Source organism: Cynara cardunculus, assembly GCF_001531365.2.
Source record: "Cynara cardunculus var. scolymus isolate 2C chromosome LG 5, CcrdV1, whole genome shotgun sequence".
Lineage (NCBI taxonomy): Eukaryota > Viridiplantae > Streptophyta > Magnoliopsida > Asterales > Asteraceae > Cynara > Cynara cardunculus.
The window spans coordinates 8,073,508-8,090,820 of NC_037532.1; the positions used below are offsets into that span (position 1 = coordinate 8,073,508).

At 36.3% G+C, this 17,313-nt stretch overlaps 2 protein-coding genes and 1 non-coding gene across 7 annotated transcripts; 2 read left to right on the forward strand and 1 right to left on the reverse strand.

Annotated features, from left to right (window-relative positions):
* The first annotated feature begins 339 nt into the window (after nt 1-339).
* Nucleotides 340-9,394, forward strand: LOC112512344 (protein SMG7-like). Of its 5 annotated transcripts, XM_025118243.1 has the most exons (9): nt 340-594; nt 2,738-2,888; nt 3,752-4,351; nt 4,481-4,603; nt 5,899-6,131; nt 6,214-7,790; nt 7,896-8,086; nt 8,225-8,366; nt 9,069-9,394. In XM_025118243.1, exons 2-7 carry the CDS (start codon nt 2,820-2,822, stop codon nt 8,063-8,065), a joined length of 2,772 nt encoding a protein of 923 aa, XP_024974011.1. In that variant the 5' UTR covers nt 340-594; nt 2,738-2,819; the 3' UTR covers nt 8,066-8,086; nt 8,225-8,366; nt 9,069-9,394. The 5 variants fall into 5 exon arrangements, with proteins under 5 accessions (XP_024974011.1, XP_024974010.1, XP_024974009.1 ...); XM_025118242.1 differs by having other exon boundaries at nt 2,699-2,888; nt 6,214-8,086; XM_025118241.1 differs by having other exon boundaries at nt 6,214-8,086.
* A 2,694-nt stretch (nt 9,395-12,088) lies between these two features.
* LOC112512505 (phosphatidylinositol 4-phosphate 5-kinase 4-like) lies at nt 12,089-15,294 on the forward strand. Its single transcript, XM_025118502.1, is given in 7 exon segments — nt 12,089-13,209; nt 13,306-13,473; nt 13,594-13,759; nt 13,897-14,013; nt 14,088-14,281; nt 14,702-14,857; nt 15,021-15,294. Coding segments are annotated over 7 exon segments (2,196 nt in total).
* Nucleotides 15,295-15,427: 133 nt separating this feature from the next.
* On the reverse strand, nt 15,428-15,499 carry TRNAC-GCA. The gene has a single exon. It is a non-coding gene; the product is annotated as a tRNA-Cys (tRNA).
* Between the last annotated feature and the right edge of the window lie 1,814 nt (nt 15,500-17,313).

The following is a 17,313-nucleotide window of genomic DNA, read 5'->3' on the forward strand; positions in this document are numbered from 1 at the left end:
TATTAAAATTAAGATGCATTTTGCTGCATTGTGAGGTACTTTTCTAGAATTTAACTATTAAAACCTATTAGGTTTTCTTTTCTTGTAAATTTTGCAATTAATTTTGATTATTTATAAAATAAATATTGATATTAATTTAATTTTTTAGTAATAAAAATCACGAATTTTGTTGTGGATATAGATTTGGGGAATAAAAATATTAAATTCAACGTTTCTAAAATTCCTTTTATTAGGAGAAAAAAACTGAATTATTTTGAATTTTAAATTTTTTTAGATAAAATCAATGAACATAAATAAAAAAACAGATAAAAATGGAGTCACGGCCGACTAGACCGAACCCAACCAGGAAACGACCGCATCAACCACCACCGATATGATATATCTCCTGCTATTTGCCATTTCCTCCACCTCCTCCGCCGCCGTCGTTAACATTTTAAACACAACCATCGAATCAATTCCAACCTTTGCAAATTTATAAGCCTTTCACAATCAAGCCTTTTTACCTCTGATATAAGGCGATCTGTTTGACGATTGCATCGAGCGATTTTCTTTGGTCAAGATTTATGCGATTTCTCCAGATCTGATTCCGTATAGGTATGTTGTTAACTTTGTAATCATCGGTAGTAAAGCGATTAATCATGTATGTAGTTTTCATTTTCATTTGTGTTTTTCGTACAATTAGGGTTTTTTTTTTCTTGTTCGATTTTGGTGGAGGGGTGCATCTGGGTATTTTGCATTTTAACGTGATGATTGAGGAAGTTTTGTACTGGATGGTTTTTCTCTTTGCTTTTTGGATCTTTATGTGTTTCTGTGTGGATTTGTTTGGATTTCATGAGTTTTGGGAATGGGTATCGTTATCTATGCATGTTCAGAGATGATCTCATCGTATTTGGAAGCGTGAATATGTGATTCTTTTTGGTGTTTGCTTTCATACTTTTGGTGATCAGCCATGCCTAGGGTGTTATGTAATGTTCTGCATGTTTGTAGGTGCTTGTCCGCATCTTGATGGCTGCAATTGATAAATCATAAAAGTTTTGGGGATGGATTTTTGAGAAGTTGATGATAGCAAGTAAAGAGATTGAGAACTTTTAATATGATATATTTAAATAGAGGTTTCTTAGAAACCATGGAGGGGGGCACCTAACATACGTCTTGTTATTGCCAGTCTAGCTCATGCCAGATGGTTAGCAGAGATACAGCAGGTTACAGAATAAAAAATTAAGATTTTCATGCAGAACACCACCATTTAAACTATCATCTGGCTGGTTATCTCTTCATGATAGTTTCCAACAAAAGATGCATTAAGAAGTACAATTGTCTGCTTAATAAGTACAGCTCTGTCCATGTTAAGGTTATGGCCCATGATTGTTGTCAACCAATATGCATCAGAAAGTTCTTTCCTAATAGATCTTTTCATAGACAAACAAGAAAATTGTACAATTTTGTGTTAAAAAAGTTGTTGTAGGATTCAGGTTATTCAGTTGTTCACTACCTTTGCCTAAATCAATGATTACATTTAATTCGTTGATGTTTCTTCTTCTATGAAAAGTATACATAGAAGCCACTTTTATTGCAGTTCTTCCTTATGCATCATATACCGTTATTGCATGCTTAAGTCATTGAAATTGGCTATTAGTAGTCATAATTAACTGGTACATTAGCACTTTCTCATCATTTTCAATTTCAAAGGAGTTGTCAAAGTAAAAAATGTGATATACACACTTTGGAAACTGCTATCATTTGAAACATTTTCTGAGAAGCAAGTAGGTTGGTATAGGACCACTCTTAACAAAGTATTTGGGGAGTAACAGTGTGTATAACTAGGGTTTGTAGGTATCTAATTATAATCAACGTAGGATGTGCTAGACAGCTCCTAAATACCCTATTCTTCAAATCAAAGGAGCGATTGTGTCGCATGATTAAATGCTGTTTGGAGAAATAGCATCAACTCGGTAACTAAGTTTGCAAGACATACATCCTATTCTATAATAGTATGTTGGTGATTGTATCTCTATACAAGAGAATGAAAATAGTTAGATGTAAGGAGCAATAGACTTAATAAAAAACTAAACTATGCTTGGGCAAGAATAAAGAATAACTAAATGTATCCCCAAAATCTGTATTGCAGTAATTCCAACCCACATACATAAATGTAGAATATAACCATCGAGTAAACAAAATTATGTTGCCAGGTCATTGCAGTTCCGATCGACATCTTATAGTTTTGGCATCATTCTATTGAGATTCTGATGAATCTTTCAGTCTACACAATATCTACTTGAAATCTATAACCAGAGGCCAGGTTATGCAAGTCCTTAAATGGCTTAAAAATACAAGTGGCCAGTAGATCCTAATCATCATCCTAGTGGTAGCATGGTGTTTGATGGCTGTAAATGGACAGATGCTATTCTGAGATACTTGTTTATTTTGTTGGGCAAGTCTATTATATACACCAAAGGGCCTTTGGCCTAGCGGTATCGTAGCCCTTGGCCTTCTAGGAGGTCAGGGGTTCAAATCTCACCATAGGTGAGGAGGGTGTGTGAGTTTATTTGTTGCATTTGCCGTATAAAAATATTATATACTTGAAAAAAAAAAGTCTATTATATAAATGGATAGTGCTATTCTGAGATACTTATTTATTTTGTTGGATAAGTGTATTATATAGTGGTAATTTCATAGCTTTGTCTATTGAGTGCAGTTGGCATTTGATTTGATCAAGATTTTGTGTGCGATGCAGTTGATTGCTGAGTAAATGTTGAATGGTGCTATTCAAATCAGATCTTTTGTAGCCAACTTTTCTCACACTTGCTTGATGGACAATGACCGTTCCAATGAATAACACTTTGGGTAATTCGTCGAGGGAGCGTGCTCAACTTCTTTACAACAAGGTATTGATGAGAATTTTATTTGAGTTAGAAGGATGCTTGTTGGTGTAGTTATTATCGTGTACTGTATGTATAACAGTAAAACTTAAGTAGTGTATGAGAAACTGGATGAATATGCAAAATGGGTAGTTCTAAATGAGCTCTCTATAGAACTGGTGCTGAATAAAAAACATTATATGGCGGGCATCCTGTATAATATATTTGATTAACAAAAACAGAGCACTTCTACCCTACAGATTGAATTTCACATTTTGTCTGTGCTTTATTTTTTTTAACGCCTAGAGCCCCTGAATGATAACAATCAAGGAAAAATCCCTGTGGTATGCGTTTTGTTAAAGAACTGTGCCTTGCCCTAACTTTGTTAAAAAGTCACTCAATCCAGGGAACAAATCTGTAATTCACTCTACATTATCTTATGATACGAAGCCGCAAATTTTTGAATGTTGGTAATATAAACCATTACAAGGATAAGATTTATTTGCATTAACCATGAATAATTGTTACTCCATGTCTATTTTCATAGTCTTGACTGTTTTACTTTGAGTAGCCATGCTAGCAGTAACTCTTATACTGATTTCTTTACGTATGTGTGAACAGCATCACATGCACTCAACATACAAAATCACTGCATACCTTTTCACTGCATGCAGTAACTAAAGTATAATTATCATTTAACTTTCCACTTCATTTGGAAGTTGCACATATATCGTGTGTAACATGTTGATGAGAGAGTGGCGTGTATATCAACACTAGGAAATATTTTCTTTGATGTTTGTTGATCTTCTAGCAAGGAGGATAATATTTACGAAGTAACTTTATTTTCTATTTGAATCTTGACTGGTATCTAATGTGTTTTTTTCTTCTAGAATGTTGAGTTGGAAAGTAAGCGTAGAAAAGCAGCACAAGTGAAAATTCCATCGGATCCAAATGCTTGGCAGCAGATGCGGGAGAATTATGAGTCAATTCTCCTTGAAGACCATGCCTTCTCTGAACAACATGACATCGAATATGCTCTGTGGCAGTTGCATTACAAGCGCATTGAAGAGTTGCGTGCACACTATAGTGCTGCTCAAGCTTCTGCAGCACAGAATGGGAAAGGTCCTGCACGACCTGGACCTGACCGAATCACCAAAATCCGTTCCCAATTTAAGACCTTCCTTTCAGAAGCCACAGGATTTTATCATGATTTGATGGTAAAAATTAGGGCGAAGTATGGCTTATCTCTGGGTTATATGTCGGATGATCCACAAAATGATATTGCTTTGTCTAGCGATGGAAACAAATCTGTTGACATGAAGAAAGGTTTGATATCATGCCATCGCTGTTTTATATACCTAGGGGACCTTGCTCGCTACAAAGGGCTGTATGGAGAGGGTGATTCAAAAACACGAGATTTTGCTGCAGCATCGAGCTATTATAAGCAAGCTGCTACACTTTGGCCTTCAAGTGGCAACCCTCATCATCAGGTCTGTCCTTCCCTTTGTAGTTATTCGTATTTTTTCTACCTTGTATTTACATTTCATTGGGAGTCCGTTCTTTCAAGTTACATATATTTTCATTTAGTTCTTTATATTAACTAATCTTTGCATTCTCAGCTTGCTATCCTGGCTTCCTACTCTGGAGATGAACTGTTGGCTGTTTATCGTTATTTTCGAAGTTTAGTAGTTGATACCCCCTTTACCACCGCAAGAGACAATTTGATCATTGCGTTTGAGAAGGTATCTGATCATTTTTCATTCCATTAAACATTTTCAACCCCATTAATAATCGTGCCATTTTCATTAGTGCCTTGAACATATGTGTATTAGTTATAATCTCGTCAACGATCCTCTATATTAATGTATCCAAGTTCAAATTAAAAGGGGTGGCTTGTCGCCATATGATGTGATTTGGACTTCAAGTTTCCTTCAGTGCACTAGAGCTACCTATATTTCTGAATTTGATTGGTTTTCAAGGTGTTTAATCTGTGAAGATATCATAGTTATCAAGGTGCCGATCTCACATGGTCGCGAGTTGTCTGAAGGTTGGGATGTGTTCGCTGAGGTGACAAGATGATAAGCCTGGGCCATTATGACTAGTCTGAACTCAATCGTACTTAAATTAAAGTCGAGTTTTTTTAGTCTATACAGTCTTTACAACATGTAACTAGATTGATTTAAGCAAGTTAAGTGTTGCTATTGCATTTGGCTTGCAGCTTAGGAAAATATAGTCATTTCAAAAATTGAGCTCGATGACACTATAGTAAATCGACATTCTTATGCAGGTAGGTGCATACTCTCTGTTGTTTGGTGGTAAAGTCACCTGAGACTTAGAATCTGCTATTCGTCTCTTTTCTGATGACCTAAGCTTGTCCTACTGCTCATATAACAGAAAATGTTTCTGGTTTTGTTTTTATGTTGTTCATTGACTAGATTGCAAGTGCTTATATACCAAAAAGTGGTCCTTATTTGAAACATAAAAGTAAAAGTCGTGCTATATGGAGTCTCGCATGACAGTTTTGTGTTTTCTTGTGTGTTGTTAATATGTTGTATTTCTAATTTGAAGGAAAATGTAGGTGCATTAAAATTTAAAATTGAGGTCTCCAGATATGGTTTTCTAATTGATGGCCATCTCATACTGTCCATGCTCAAATGGAATCTTCAAACAATCATATGGGACATCAGTGAGAGGATCATTCCTGAATTATTTTAATTTGGAGAGAATGACCTAAATCAATCATCTTTGACATGTTAAAAACGGGATCATTTGGAATTTTTTTTAAAGAAGAAACAGATTTAGTCCATCTTATTGCGGTTTTTGGAGAGGAAACAGAGTGATAAGAAGAAATCTGCTTACCAATTAAATGGATGTGCTAGTTTAGAAAAGATAAGAAGCATGTGAGCTTTTTTGTTACATGCCATAGCTTGATGCCAAATTTGTACCACATCAGAGTATGGTTACAAGGGAATATGATGTGTTTTGTTGTATATAAATAACTTAAAGTAGTAACCGAAGTTCTACGCATTTTGGGCAGAATCGTCAAAGTTACTGTCAGCTGCTTGGGGATACAAAAGCTGCTCCAACCAAAAAGGCACCTGCCCGGATGACTGGGAAAGGAAGAAACAAAGGTGAAACACGGGTGTCTCTAAAAGATAGGAAAACAGAACCGAGTCTTGTTGAGGAAAGAGAACCTACCGTGCCTGATGCTCTTAAAGCCTTCAGCATTCGATTTGTAAGACTAAACGGCATTCTTTTTACTCGCACAAGGTATGCTTCTGGGTGTAGTGATTTCAGTAATAATTTTTTGTGAAGCTTAACTAACTTGCTTCCATATTACTACCATCTGTAGCTTGGAGACTTTTGGGGAAGTCTTCTCTCTGGCACGTAACGATTTTCTTCAGCTACTATCTTCTGGAAGGGATGAGGTGTTCAGCTTTGGTTCAGATTTTGGCGACTGTAAACTCTTCATAACTAGGTTCATAGCAATCATGATATTCACCGTCTACAATGTGAATAAGGATGCGGAGAATCAGTCATATGCAGAGATTCTTCAACGTTCTGTTGTGCTTCAGAATGCGTTTGCTGCTATATTTGATTTCATGGCACTCATAGTGGAGAGGTGCTTCCAACTGAATGATCCTTCTGCAAGCTTTTTGCTGCCTGGCATCATGATTTTTGTTGAATGGTTGGCCTGTTGTCAGGATATTGCCTTTACCAATGAAATGGAGGAGAAACAGGCGACAGCTAGATCCCTGTTTTGGAACCATTTTGTTTCTTTCCTTAACAAGATATTGTCAAGTGGGTCTGAGATGGTTAATGAGAGTGAAGATGAAATCTGTTTTTACAACATGAGTAGGTACGATGAAAGTGAAACAGCCAATCGTCTTGCATTGCCTGAGGACATTGAATTGAGGGGATTTCTTCCTCTTGTCCCTGCTCATCTCATTCTCGATTTTTCGAGGACACATTTTGGAGGTGATGGCGGAAATAAAGAAAAGAAAGCACGAGTTCAACGGATAGTAGCAGCTGGAAAGGCTCTTACAATTGGAGTCCGGGTTGGACAGCAAGGAATCTGCTTTGATTCAAAATCGAAGAGATTTTTCTTTGGTGTTGAGCAGCACAATGCCGATAATGTTTTACTCGGTAGCTCAAAGGAAATTTCAGCTACAAACAGTATGGGGCAAGAAAATCATCTGCGGAGTCCCTTGCAGCCACATGGAGAAGGAGAAGAGGAAGATGAGGTTATTGTCTTCAAGCCGTCTGTGACTGAGAAGCATATGGATGGGTTTCCTTCCAAACTGATGTCCTCTGAGGTCATTGGCAATGGTGCTAATTCCTCTAAGGTTGCTTCTAGAAGCAATGGTGTTTCTGTCCCAATATCACATGGTGGTTTTCCTTTGGAGCAACCTGCATCTTCTGTCAATGGAAATATGCAATATTTGCAACTTGCACAAACAAACACGTCAACATGGATGGCAGGAGGGGAAGAATTCATTGAAAATGGCCTTTCCAGCCTCAACTTGTTGGGGACAGGATTTCCCACAAGATCCGAGAAGGAAAGAAGTTCAGGAATGTTGCAGTCTACGTCTCTTTCAGTTGCTCCACCGCAGTCCGTTGGTTTTGGTTCTTGCCTTGAACATTCGTTTCAGGATCCTGCAACTGTGATACCATCCAAGTTTGATTCCGTTATGACTTCAGCACCTAGTTTTGACAGCATTCCTTCAAAGACAAAATCCATTAAGCCAGGAGGCTGGAATAAGAGTCCAGTGAGCCGACCTATCAGGCACTTTGGTCCCCCGCCTGGCTTCAACACTTCTGCTCCTAAATATACAGATGAGTCATTAAGGCATGAAAATCCACCTATGGATGATTATAGCTGGCTAGATGGCTACCAGTTACCTTATTCGGCATATGGTGATGGATTTGGTAATTCTTTTAATTGCTTGCCACAACCAAACAAGCTTTTGAACACAAACAAGGCCTCGTTGGGGATGGAATGCTTTCCATTCCCTGGTAAACAAGTTTCCACAGTGCAGGTTGACATCGGAAAGCAGAATGGATGGCTTGATTATCAGATTCCTGAGCATTCGAGTCTTTACCAAGAACCACTACAGCAACTTAAAAAAGGTAATGAACAGTTTGTTGCACTGCCTCAGCAATATCAAGGACAATCACTGTGGGAAAGTCGTTTCTTTGTGTGAGATGATTATGAAGCATAGATGGTAAGATGTCCTCCCCTTTTTATTATTCTATTCTGATTAAAAAGAATGAAAGCTGTTATTTGCTTCTCTGGTGTTAGATTATGCGTAGATGGTAAGGGTTTTCATCAACACTTGCTTCCTTATACAATCTTGTGGTAGGTTTTGAACAATCTACTAAGGTGGATGTCCAGTGGCCTGGTACGACCAGTTCAGCCATCACATATGCCATGTGGCTGATGTTTAAAGCTTTTAATGGAGCATGGATGGTATTGGATTATTGCAGGCACCTGCTGCTGAATAGGTCTCTCTCTCTCTCTCTCTCCCTCTTTTAACATGTTTACTAGAAAGGAACTTATATATTTTTGATTTTCTGAAATAGTAAGTAAATACAATTATTTGAGAGCAAAGAAAAAGGTAGAAGTCCATAACTTCATATTGCATCCTACGATAGGCTTTACTTCATTTATATTGTCACAAGTTGTCAAGTTGTGTTCCTAGTGGTATGAATCAATGGTTTGGTTGGAAGGAATTGATAATAGGAGTAGAGCATTTGACGTCATTTTCTTCCCAAGTTAGATTTAAGAAATGAAAGGCATTATCCTTGATGAATTTTGACAAAATAAGAGTTGGTAACTCTGTTTTTGGTCTAAACTTGAAAAGTGATGGAGGACAATGAGAACGGATGGGGGTGTTTATACAGTTTGTTTGCAATGAATTCATAGGGTAAGAAGCAGTAATTGGGGATGTTAATGGAAGGGGAATTTTAGATGAAAATTTGGTAGCACTGAAGAGGGTCTAGAAACATTGTTTTGGGCAACTATGCTTATGCGCACTGACTAACCCCCTGAGCCATCACGAATGGCCACAACCTTGACCCGGGTGCCACAACCTAAGTGGGTTAGGTCTAGAAACAAGGAGAAAATGGTTGCAAGTATTTATATAATATACACAGAGTTTGTTTGTTAATTCTAATATAGGGCAGGGTGTTTGTTTGTTGATGCAGGTGCCGAGTTTTCCAGATTGGATGAAAGTGAGAAAAAAGGCAGGAAATGAATCCTGGTGTGTTTTGGGTTTGGGAGATGAATGAGCAAGGGAAAGGGTAAGGGTGGTTGAACAATACATTACTACTAGTAGTGTAGCTTTTTAAGGTATATGTATGTGAGTGAGTCTGATGGAAAAGAAGGGAATGTTAGAAATCAAGGTGTGTGGTGTTGCTGCTGCTGCAAGTGTTGCTTTTTCTTTTTCTTTTTTATGTGGGTTACTATTTACTCTTACTGTTTTAGTTTAAAAAAAAGAGATTTTATTTGATGGGAAATGAATAAATAAATAAATAAATAAAGGCAGCTGTGAGACTATTATATGCTGTTTGTTTATCCTCTTTGTTTTTCTTCTTTTATGTAGTTGGATCATGGAATGATAAGAGAAAGGTGATTGAATCCTTTATCACTTTTAATCTGAATTGCATTTATCACGGGTATTGATCCGACGCATCTGGTGTTGATTTTCAATTAGGATTGATCCAAAGATGGAGATCCTTTATCTCTTCTCACCATAACTTTTATTTTCATAGAAACTCAATTCATGTTTCCACTTTTAATAAATTAAATAATTAAAACTAGGTTGCATATTTACAACTAAGAAGTAGAATAATAAGGGGTCATTTACGTAACGTATACTTGGTATTGGTCTTAGTGAGAGTCAACACTTTAACTTAACTTACTAAGTAAGATTTTAGTTCATGACGTAGTATGCAACAATTTATTAGGTAAGAGTCGTTACTCTCACTTGATGAGACTCGATTCTTATCATCGTTCTTACCGAGTAAGATTCTTAATTCTTGTCATGTTCATTCGATAAGGCAAAGTGATCCGGTAAGCAATTACCTATTAGTAAACGGCCCCTAAAAATATATAAAAAATCAAATATCGTTTTAAAAGACCGCACATTGGGTCAACGTTTCATGAACTTCACATGGTGTTAGACACGAGTGTTGGGTGCACCATGGTGGTTGTCACGTTGAACCTTTTAAAACATTGGTTCCTAATCAATTTTAGGTTCCTAACGAACTTGTATGTGTATATATATATATGTATATATATTGTATCAACGTTGTATTTTTTTTGAAGTATATAATATTTATATACGGTAAAGACCCTTTGGTATCAATGTTGTATCTTATAAGTCATTAAATTTTAAAAATTTACAGCATACCTGATTTAATTGAATAATTATTTGATTTTGATTAGGATTTATAAACCAGTTGATTTAGGTTCAACTTGAATTTAATTGGATGGTTTGACGAGCCACGAGCCCTTTTCAAATAGATCTGAGCCAAACTTAAGAAAACGAATATATTATTCTCTTTTATTTGGTATTCATATTGATTTTTAATTTTTTTTTTCTAATTCTTTTGACGCAATTTTCTAAAATTTCAATTACGAGTATATTCACATTCAAGTATATACATACAATCTTTTTAATTATATTATACAACATTTACAACTTATTAATGTTTAAACTTTATAAATCAAGCTCGTATAAATCGATAAATATGCTGAAATATAAAATAAGAGTTGAGTCTTATTAATATTCCATACAAGTGATATACAAATTTATATAAATTCTCTTAAAACCACATAAATTTGTAAAATAAAAATGGAGAGAATTGCATTGTATTTCCTATTTGATAAAAACAACTTCCATTGAGTTCCGAATTACTCAACTCGTTTGCACCGTGAAAAAAGGCAATAAAAACATCAAACATTAATTGAGGGAGAGATTCCTCCTTCCTTCAAACATGATTCTGGATTCTAACCTCCCTTCGAAGCGCCGTCTATATGATGGTATGAAATGGATTGAATCTAGAAACAAATTGCATTGTCATGTCGCCTCCCTTCAACTTGGTAGTAATATACTAACAACTTCATGGTGGGAAGATAGTTGATGAAGTTATCGATCTTGTTCAAATCATATTGTTGATTTAAACATATGGTCAAAACGGACGCTCTTTCATGTACAAGTTTGGCCATCAGTTTGGTACGTATAGTGCTCTTGTTCATGCCGGTCATATGTTTGATGAAATGCCTAACAAAGATGTTATTTCTTGGACCGCAACAGTTGTGTCAAAAATGCATTCTTAGGCTTTTGGTGGAGAAATGGTCTCTTTATGGTTTATAATACGATTGTTGAATTATCTGTAAAAAATGAGTTTTTTTTATCAAAAACCTGTATGAAAATGGCTTTTTTGTTCTTGTTATATATGTCTCCAAGCAAATATGAAACCAGTATGATAATCCAATTGTTATTTGTAAAAATGGGTTTTTTTTTTGAAAAAACCCCCTTCTAGAAAGGGGTCTTTCTTGTTTGTACCCATTTTATATTATTAACTACATACATACAATTATTCAATTAATAACTTGCATGGTCTTTAGCTGTCTTATAATTTCCAAAAATGGCAAGTTCTTGAAGCTGTTTTTCTTCCCATCCCTCCACATGTCATGAGAATGCATCTATTGCATGAACAAGTCAATTGATCAATTGCTCTTCCTATGCTTTATTAATTATTAATTAATAATTAAACTTATTGTTTAATAAATCTGCTTTCTACATCTTACTGTATATGGGTCTATTGCTCCCTCCACTATTCATCCTCCTCTATTTTTATTTTCCTTTTTGCCAAATCCAAAACTCCCATGGCCAAAAGGTGACAGAAAAACAGGAGCTCAATCCCCTTAACGTTGGTTGTCCTTTGATTTGCTTACCAGAAACATAGGAAGAATAAACCAGAGAGAGAGAGAGAGAGAGAGAGGGAGAGAATCTTGAATGTTGTTTGGAGGATTGATGCAAATCATGGCCATTGTTTGCTTCATATGATCTATGCTGATGATGATGGTGCTGTGTTTCATGATATTTTGTTTCAATGAGAAAGATCCATCCATTCCTGATAAGCTAGAATTAGGATTAATGCCCGAAAGAAGAGAAGGCGATCGACAAAATTAATTGATGATCAAATTCTAGATCGTCATGAAGGCATGGGAGGCAACAATCCGGAAAACACAACAGGCAAAGAAACAAGCCAGCAACATTTTTGGTTCGGCCCATGTAGACGATGAATACATGGATCAAGACGAGACTCCTCGTGCCGCGGGTGAGGTCTACCATGCTGAAAGATACCTATCCAACGGAGACTACTATACCGGCAACTGGTCCGACAACTTCCCTCACGGTTTCGGCAAATATTGGTGGACCGATGGCTGCATGTACGTGGGTGACTGGTTCCGTGGCAAAACCATGGGCCGTGGCACCTTCAGCTGGCCGTCAGGAGCCACCTATGATGGGGAGTTCAAAAGCGGATATATGGATGGAGAAGGCACTTATACTGGGCCCAACGGGGACACCTATAAAGGGCAATGGATCATGAATTTGAAACATGGATATGGAGTTAAGGAATACACCAATGGAGATGTATACGATGGCGAGTGGTGTCGAGGGTTTCAAGAAGGGAACGGTAAGTACCAATGGAAAGACGGAAGCTTTTATATTGGAGAATGGAAAAATGGAAGCATGTGTGGTGAGGGTAAGCTGGTTTGGCCTAATGGGAACACATATGAAGGGCAATGGGAAGATGGTCTACCCAAAGGATATGGTGAGTTTAAATGGGCTGATGGATGTTGTTATGTTGGTAATTGGAGTAAAGATCCAGGAGAACAAAACCTGACATTTCATTCATCCGCGGATGATGATGGGAAAAGAGATCCACAGCAAGTTTTTCATGTTTATCTTCAAGACTGTGTAATTTGTCCTCCCGATAAGGTTCCCATCTTACCGTCTCAGAAGAAACTAGCACTTTGGCGATCTTCCAAAGATCACGAACCAACGGTGCGGCCACGCAGGATGTCGGTTGATGGGAGATTGGATGCTAGTGTTGATAAGGAACTTAGTAGAATGAGGATGTTGGAGGATTCAGAAAGGAATATCAAGGCTAGAGATGATGCATCATTGTTATCATCCAGTAATAGTAATAGTAATACATTAACTGAAGGAAGTCCAATTCGGATTCCGAAAGTGGTCAAGCAACAAGGCCAGACCATCTCTAAAGGGCATAAGAATTATGAACTCATGCTCAATTTGCAACTTGGAATCAGGTTATATGCAACTCTAATTCAAATCTTGCTGCTTTAGATTGTTGTCATGAGTTAAGTTACAACACAAATAATCCAGTTATATATGTATCTGTGTAGGCATTCTGTAGGAAGACCAGGGCCAATGCCCTCCTTAGACTTGAAGGCTTCAGCTTTTAATCCAAAAGAGAAAGTGTGGACAAGATTCCCACCAGAGGGATCTAAATACACCCCTCCACACCAATCTTGTGAGTTCAGATGGAAGGATTATTGCCCCTTAGTTTTCAGGTATATCACATTTTTCATTCAGCTTTATCTATGAAAACTAGAAATATATATATATATATATATATATATATATCATGATTTCATAATTAAGCCTGTATGTATGTATGTATGTATATGTAGGACATTAAGGATGTTGTTCAAGGTGGATGCAGCTGATTACATGCTATCAATATGTGGGAACGACGCCCTTCGAGAGCTCTCTTCGCCTGGAAAGAGCGGAAGCTTCTTTTACCTCACGCACGATGATCGTTACATGATCAAAACCATCAAAAAGGCTGAAGTCAAGGTGAGATTCGAGTCACATTTGCATAAATTTGTTAAGACGTCTTATGAAGCTGATTTTGTTGTATTGTTTGCATGTATATATAATTGGATTTGTGGGGCGGGTCCATTAATTATATGTGTTTGAATTGATGTTAACAGGCTATATTAAGGATGCTGTCTGCATACTACAACCATTTTCGTGTGTTTGAGAATACCCTACTCACCAAATTCTTCGGACTACATTGTGTGAAGCTAACTGGCCCTGCACAAAAGAAGGTTTGATCCGGTTGTAATGCATCCGCGGATGAAAGGAGTTCCTTTTTTGTTATTGATGAATTTGATTGATATAGGTACGTTTTATCATCATGGGGAACCTTTTCTGCACCGATTACCTCATTCACAGACGATTCGATTTGAAAGGATCGTCCCTTGGCCGCCTCACGGATAAACCCGAGTCCGAAATCCAAACCACCACCATACTTAAAGACCTCGATCTTAACTTCATGTTTCGACTGCACAAGACTTGGATCCAAGAATTCAGACGGTAAGACTTGAGATTCAGAAAGATTTGTTCCTTCCGCTACAATAAAATCGGTTTTACATGTACATATGTCTTAATAGACTGTTTTATAGAACTTAAGTTTATACGACCAAACAATTGTGCGTCCTATGTAAGTTAATAGGACATTTTAGGCATATTTAGCATCTTATAAACATCCTGTAACGTAACACATAGGATGCACTATTGTTTGTTCTAAAAAACTTGTTTGGTTACTCTTTTAGGACATTTAGACGTATTTGACATCCTATAAAGTAGTCTATTAGGACATATTTGACATCATATAAAGTAGTTTGTTAGAACATTTGGTCGTATTTGACGCCCTATAAAGCCGATTTTGTTGTAGGGTTTTTTATTTATTCATAATGAATGTTGCTAAATAATTCTTTTGTAAATGATGATCAGGCAAATCGATAGGGATTGTGATTTTCTGGAGCAAGAGAGAATCATGGATTACAGCCTCTTGGTCGGCCTTCACTTCAAAGACACGAATGACTTCATCTCCACCGGTACTTACATCAATTAGTTGCTAATCACACTTCTTTTCCTAAATCTTCACATGTGAATCAAAACCTCCATCTTGAAAACACTCTTTTTTCGCAGACAACGGTGGCCCAATTGATTATGCTTCAGACCCCGGAGGGTAACTTAACGAAAACCGCTGGCTTTGATTTTATGTGATGGTTTAGGGTTCGATCGATCGAGATTTGTGTATGATTTGCAGGTCGACTTTGGGAATCAACATGCACGCACGAGTCGAAAGGATGGAACGGAAGAACGAAATGGAGCTAATCGGGGAACCAACGGGCGTGTGTTATGATGTCATGATGTTTTTCGGCATCATCGACATACTTCAAGACTACGATATCACCAAGAAACTCGAGCACGCGTATAAGTCGTTCCAATACGACCCCACGTCCATATCCGCGGTCGATCCTCGACAATATTCTAAACGTTTCCGTGATTTCATACTCAAAATTTTCATAGAAGATGCATAAGAAAATGTGATTTTGATGGGTTTTTGGTGTTTCCAGAATTGTATCAAATGTTGCTTTTTGTTCATAATTGTATTCATGTTTTAAAAAATGCAATATTTAATTGTTAGGCTTAAAAAGTTGAAAAAAAACAAAAAGGGCCCAACCGGGTTCGAACCGGTGACCTATTGATCTGCAGTCAATTGCTCTACCACTGAGCTATGGACCCATTTGTGTTAACATCGAGTTTATATATTCTTTTACCTATATGTTTTTTAAAATATATTAATATATTTTTTGGAGGTTATTATGTATTTCTAACTTGTCCCCTCATTTAGGGGTGCTCATGGGTTGGGTTGATCGGATTGAAGATATTTGATCAACCCAACCTAATGCTTGCAGTTTGAAAAATCTTAGCCCAACCCAACCCAAACGAAAGTGCAACCCAAATCGTACGGGTTGGTCGGGTTAGTTGAGTTGGTCGGGTTGACACTTTGGTACATTAAGATATTCTTCTAATCTTGAATATGTTATATCTCTACTCATTATTTATTTTTCATCATCAACCATTTGTTACAACTTATCCATACTTCTCACGTATATCACATTCAGTTAATTTTATCAATTTACGTATATATGTTTAAAATTACTGAACATATATGTGAATGAGTTATATAGATATGTGAATAGATTGAAAAGATGTGTATATGAAGAGCGTACGTGATAGTATTGTTGTCTAATGCATATATTAATAGAAATTCAACAATCATATTAAATTCAAGAAATAAAAGGATATCGGGTTCATCGGGTTGGGTTGGGTTGGGTTTAAATAATAGTAACTCAATATCAACCCAATACCTAAGGTTTGAAAATTTTACAACTCGATTAGACAGCGGGTTGCTTCGGATTGAGTTATTTTGCGTTGGATTGGGTTGGGTTTATCGGGTTGGTCGGGTTTTTGAGCACTCCTACTTTCATTGTATTTTTTGAGTTTTATTATTAGTGTTGTATTTTAATTGAATATATTATTGTGTTTTATATTATTTAAAATATATTTAATTTTTAAAACAAGTCGAATATATAACCATTCAGTTAACCAAAGCTTAATCTTGAATTTGATACGATATCTAATAAATAAAAACTATTTAAATTTAAGGAAATATTTGCTTTTTTAGTTTTACCTCTTAACGACCACTTATCACTTATCACTTATTCGATGAGATGTTCTCAAATTAAAACCTTTTTGTTTTGTTTATTTGTTCAAACCCTTTTGTCTGTTAGGGTACGTTTGATGTCCAGACATGATAAGATAGGACATGACAAGACAAGACAAGATATAATAGAACAATTGTTCAACGTTTGGTAAGATACATATTTTCATTATGTTAAGGCTTGATTCTTACATACTTCCATTCATGTAAGGCTTGATTGATATATACTTCCGTATTCTGTTAAGCTAATGAATCTGTGTTTTCTTTTTGGTTTACTTGATTTATAGGTTTTGATTTCTGCTCAAAAGGACAGATTTTTGCATCAGTTTTGATTCACCATAAAAGTTTATTTATAATTTTATTTATGTTTTTAACAGGTTCATCAAAAAACTATACTTTGTATACATTCTACTTACGATAAAGGCATTGAAAAGGAAAAGAGATAATACGTCTACAATAACTGGACGCCAATTTACAGATGAGTTATTTGAAGGTAATGTTGATAATGTATTGACTTGTTAAGAATGTCCGTGCTACTTTTGTTCGACTATGTGATCACTTCAAAGAAAAAGGTTGGTTAACGAATAACTAACATATATTGGTCAAAGAAAAAATGGTTATCTTCCTGATGATTATAGGTCACAAGTTCCAACACAAAACGCAAACAATTCATACAAGTTTCATGAAGTGTTGGATAAAATGATTGAGTTTGCTAAAGAGATCATAGTTCTTGTATCATTCAATCCTAATCCAGACATCTCAGGAATAATAGGAGGTTACGACGAATATTTAAGGTAAATAATAATAATTGTATAAATTTTCTTGCTAAAAT

What these genes read in the sequence shown, in the direction of transcription:
- LOC112512344 (XM_025118242.1), top strand. Translation starts at nt 2,820, where the DNA reads ATGACCGTTCCAATGAATAACACTTTGGGTAATTCGTCGAGGGAGCGT. An exon ending in CTCAACTTCTTTACAACAAG is followed by an intron (nt 2,889 to 3,751) that starts GTATTGATGAGA and finishes TTTTTCTTCTAG; the next exon opens with AATGTTGAGTTGGAAAGTAA. An exon ending in GTGGCAACCCTCATCATCAG is followed by an intron (nt 4,352 to 4,480) that starts GTCTGTCCTTCC and finishes TTGCATTCTCAG; the next exon opens with CTTGCTATCCTGGCTTCCTA.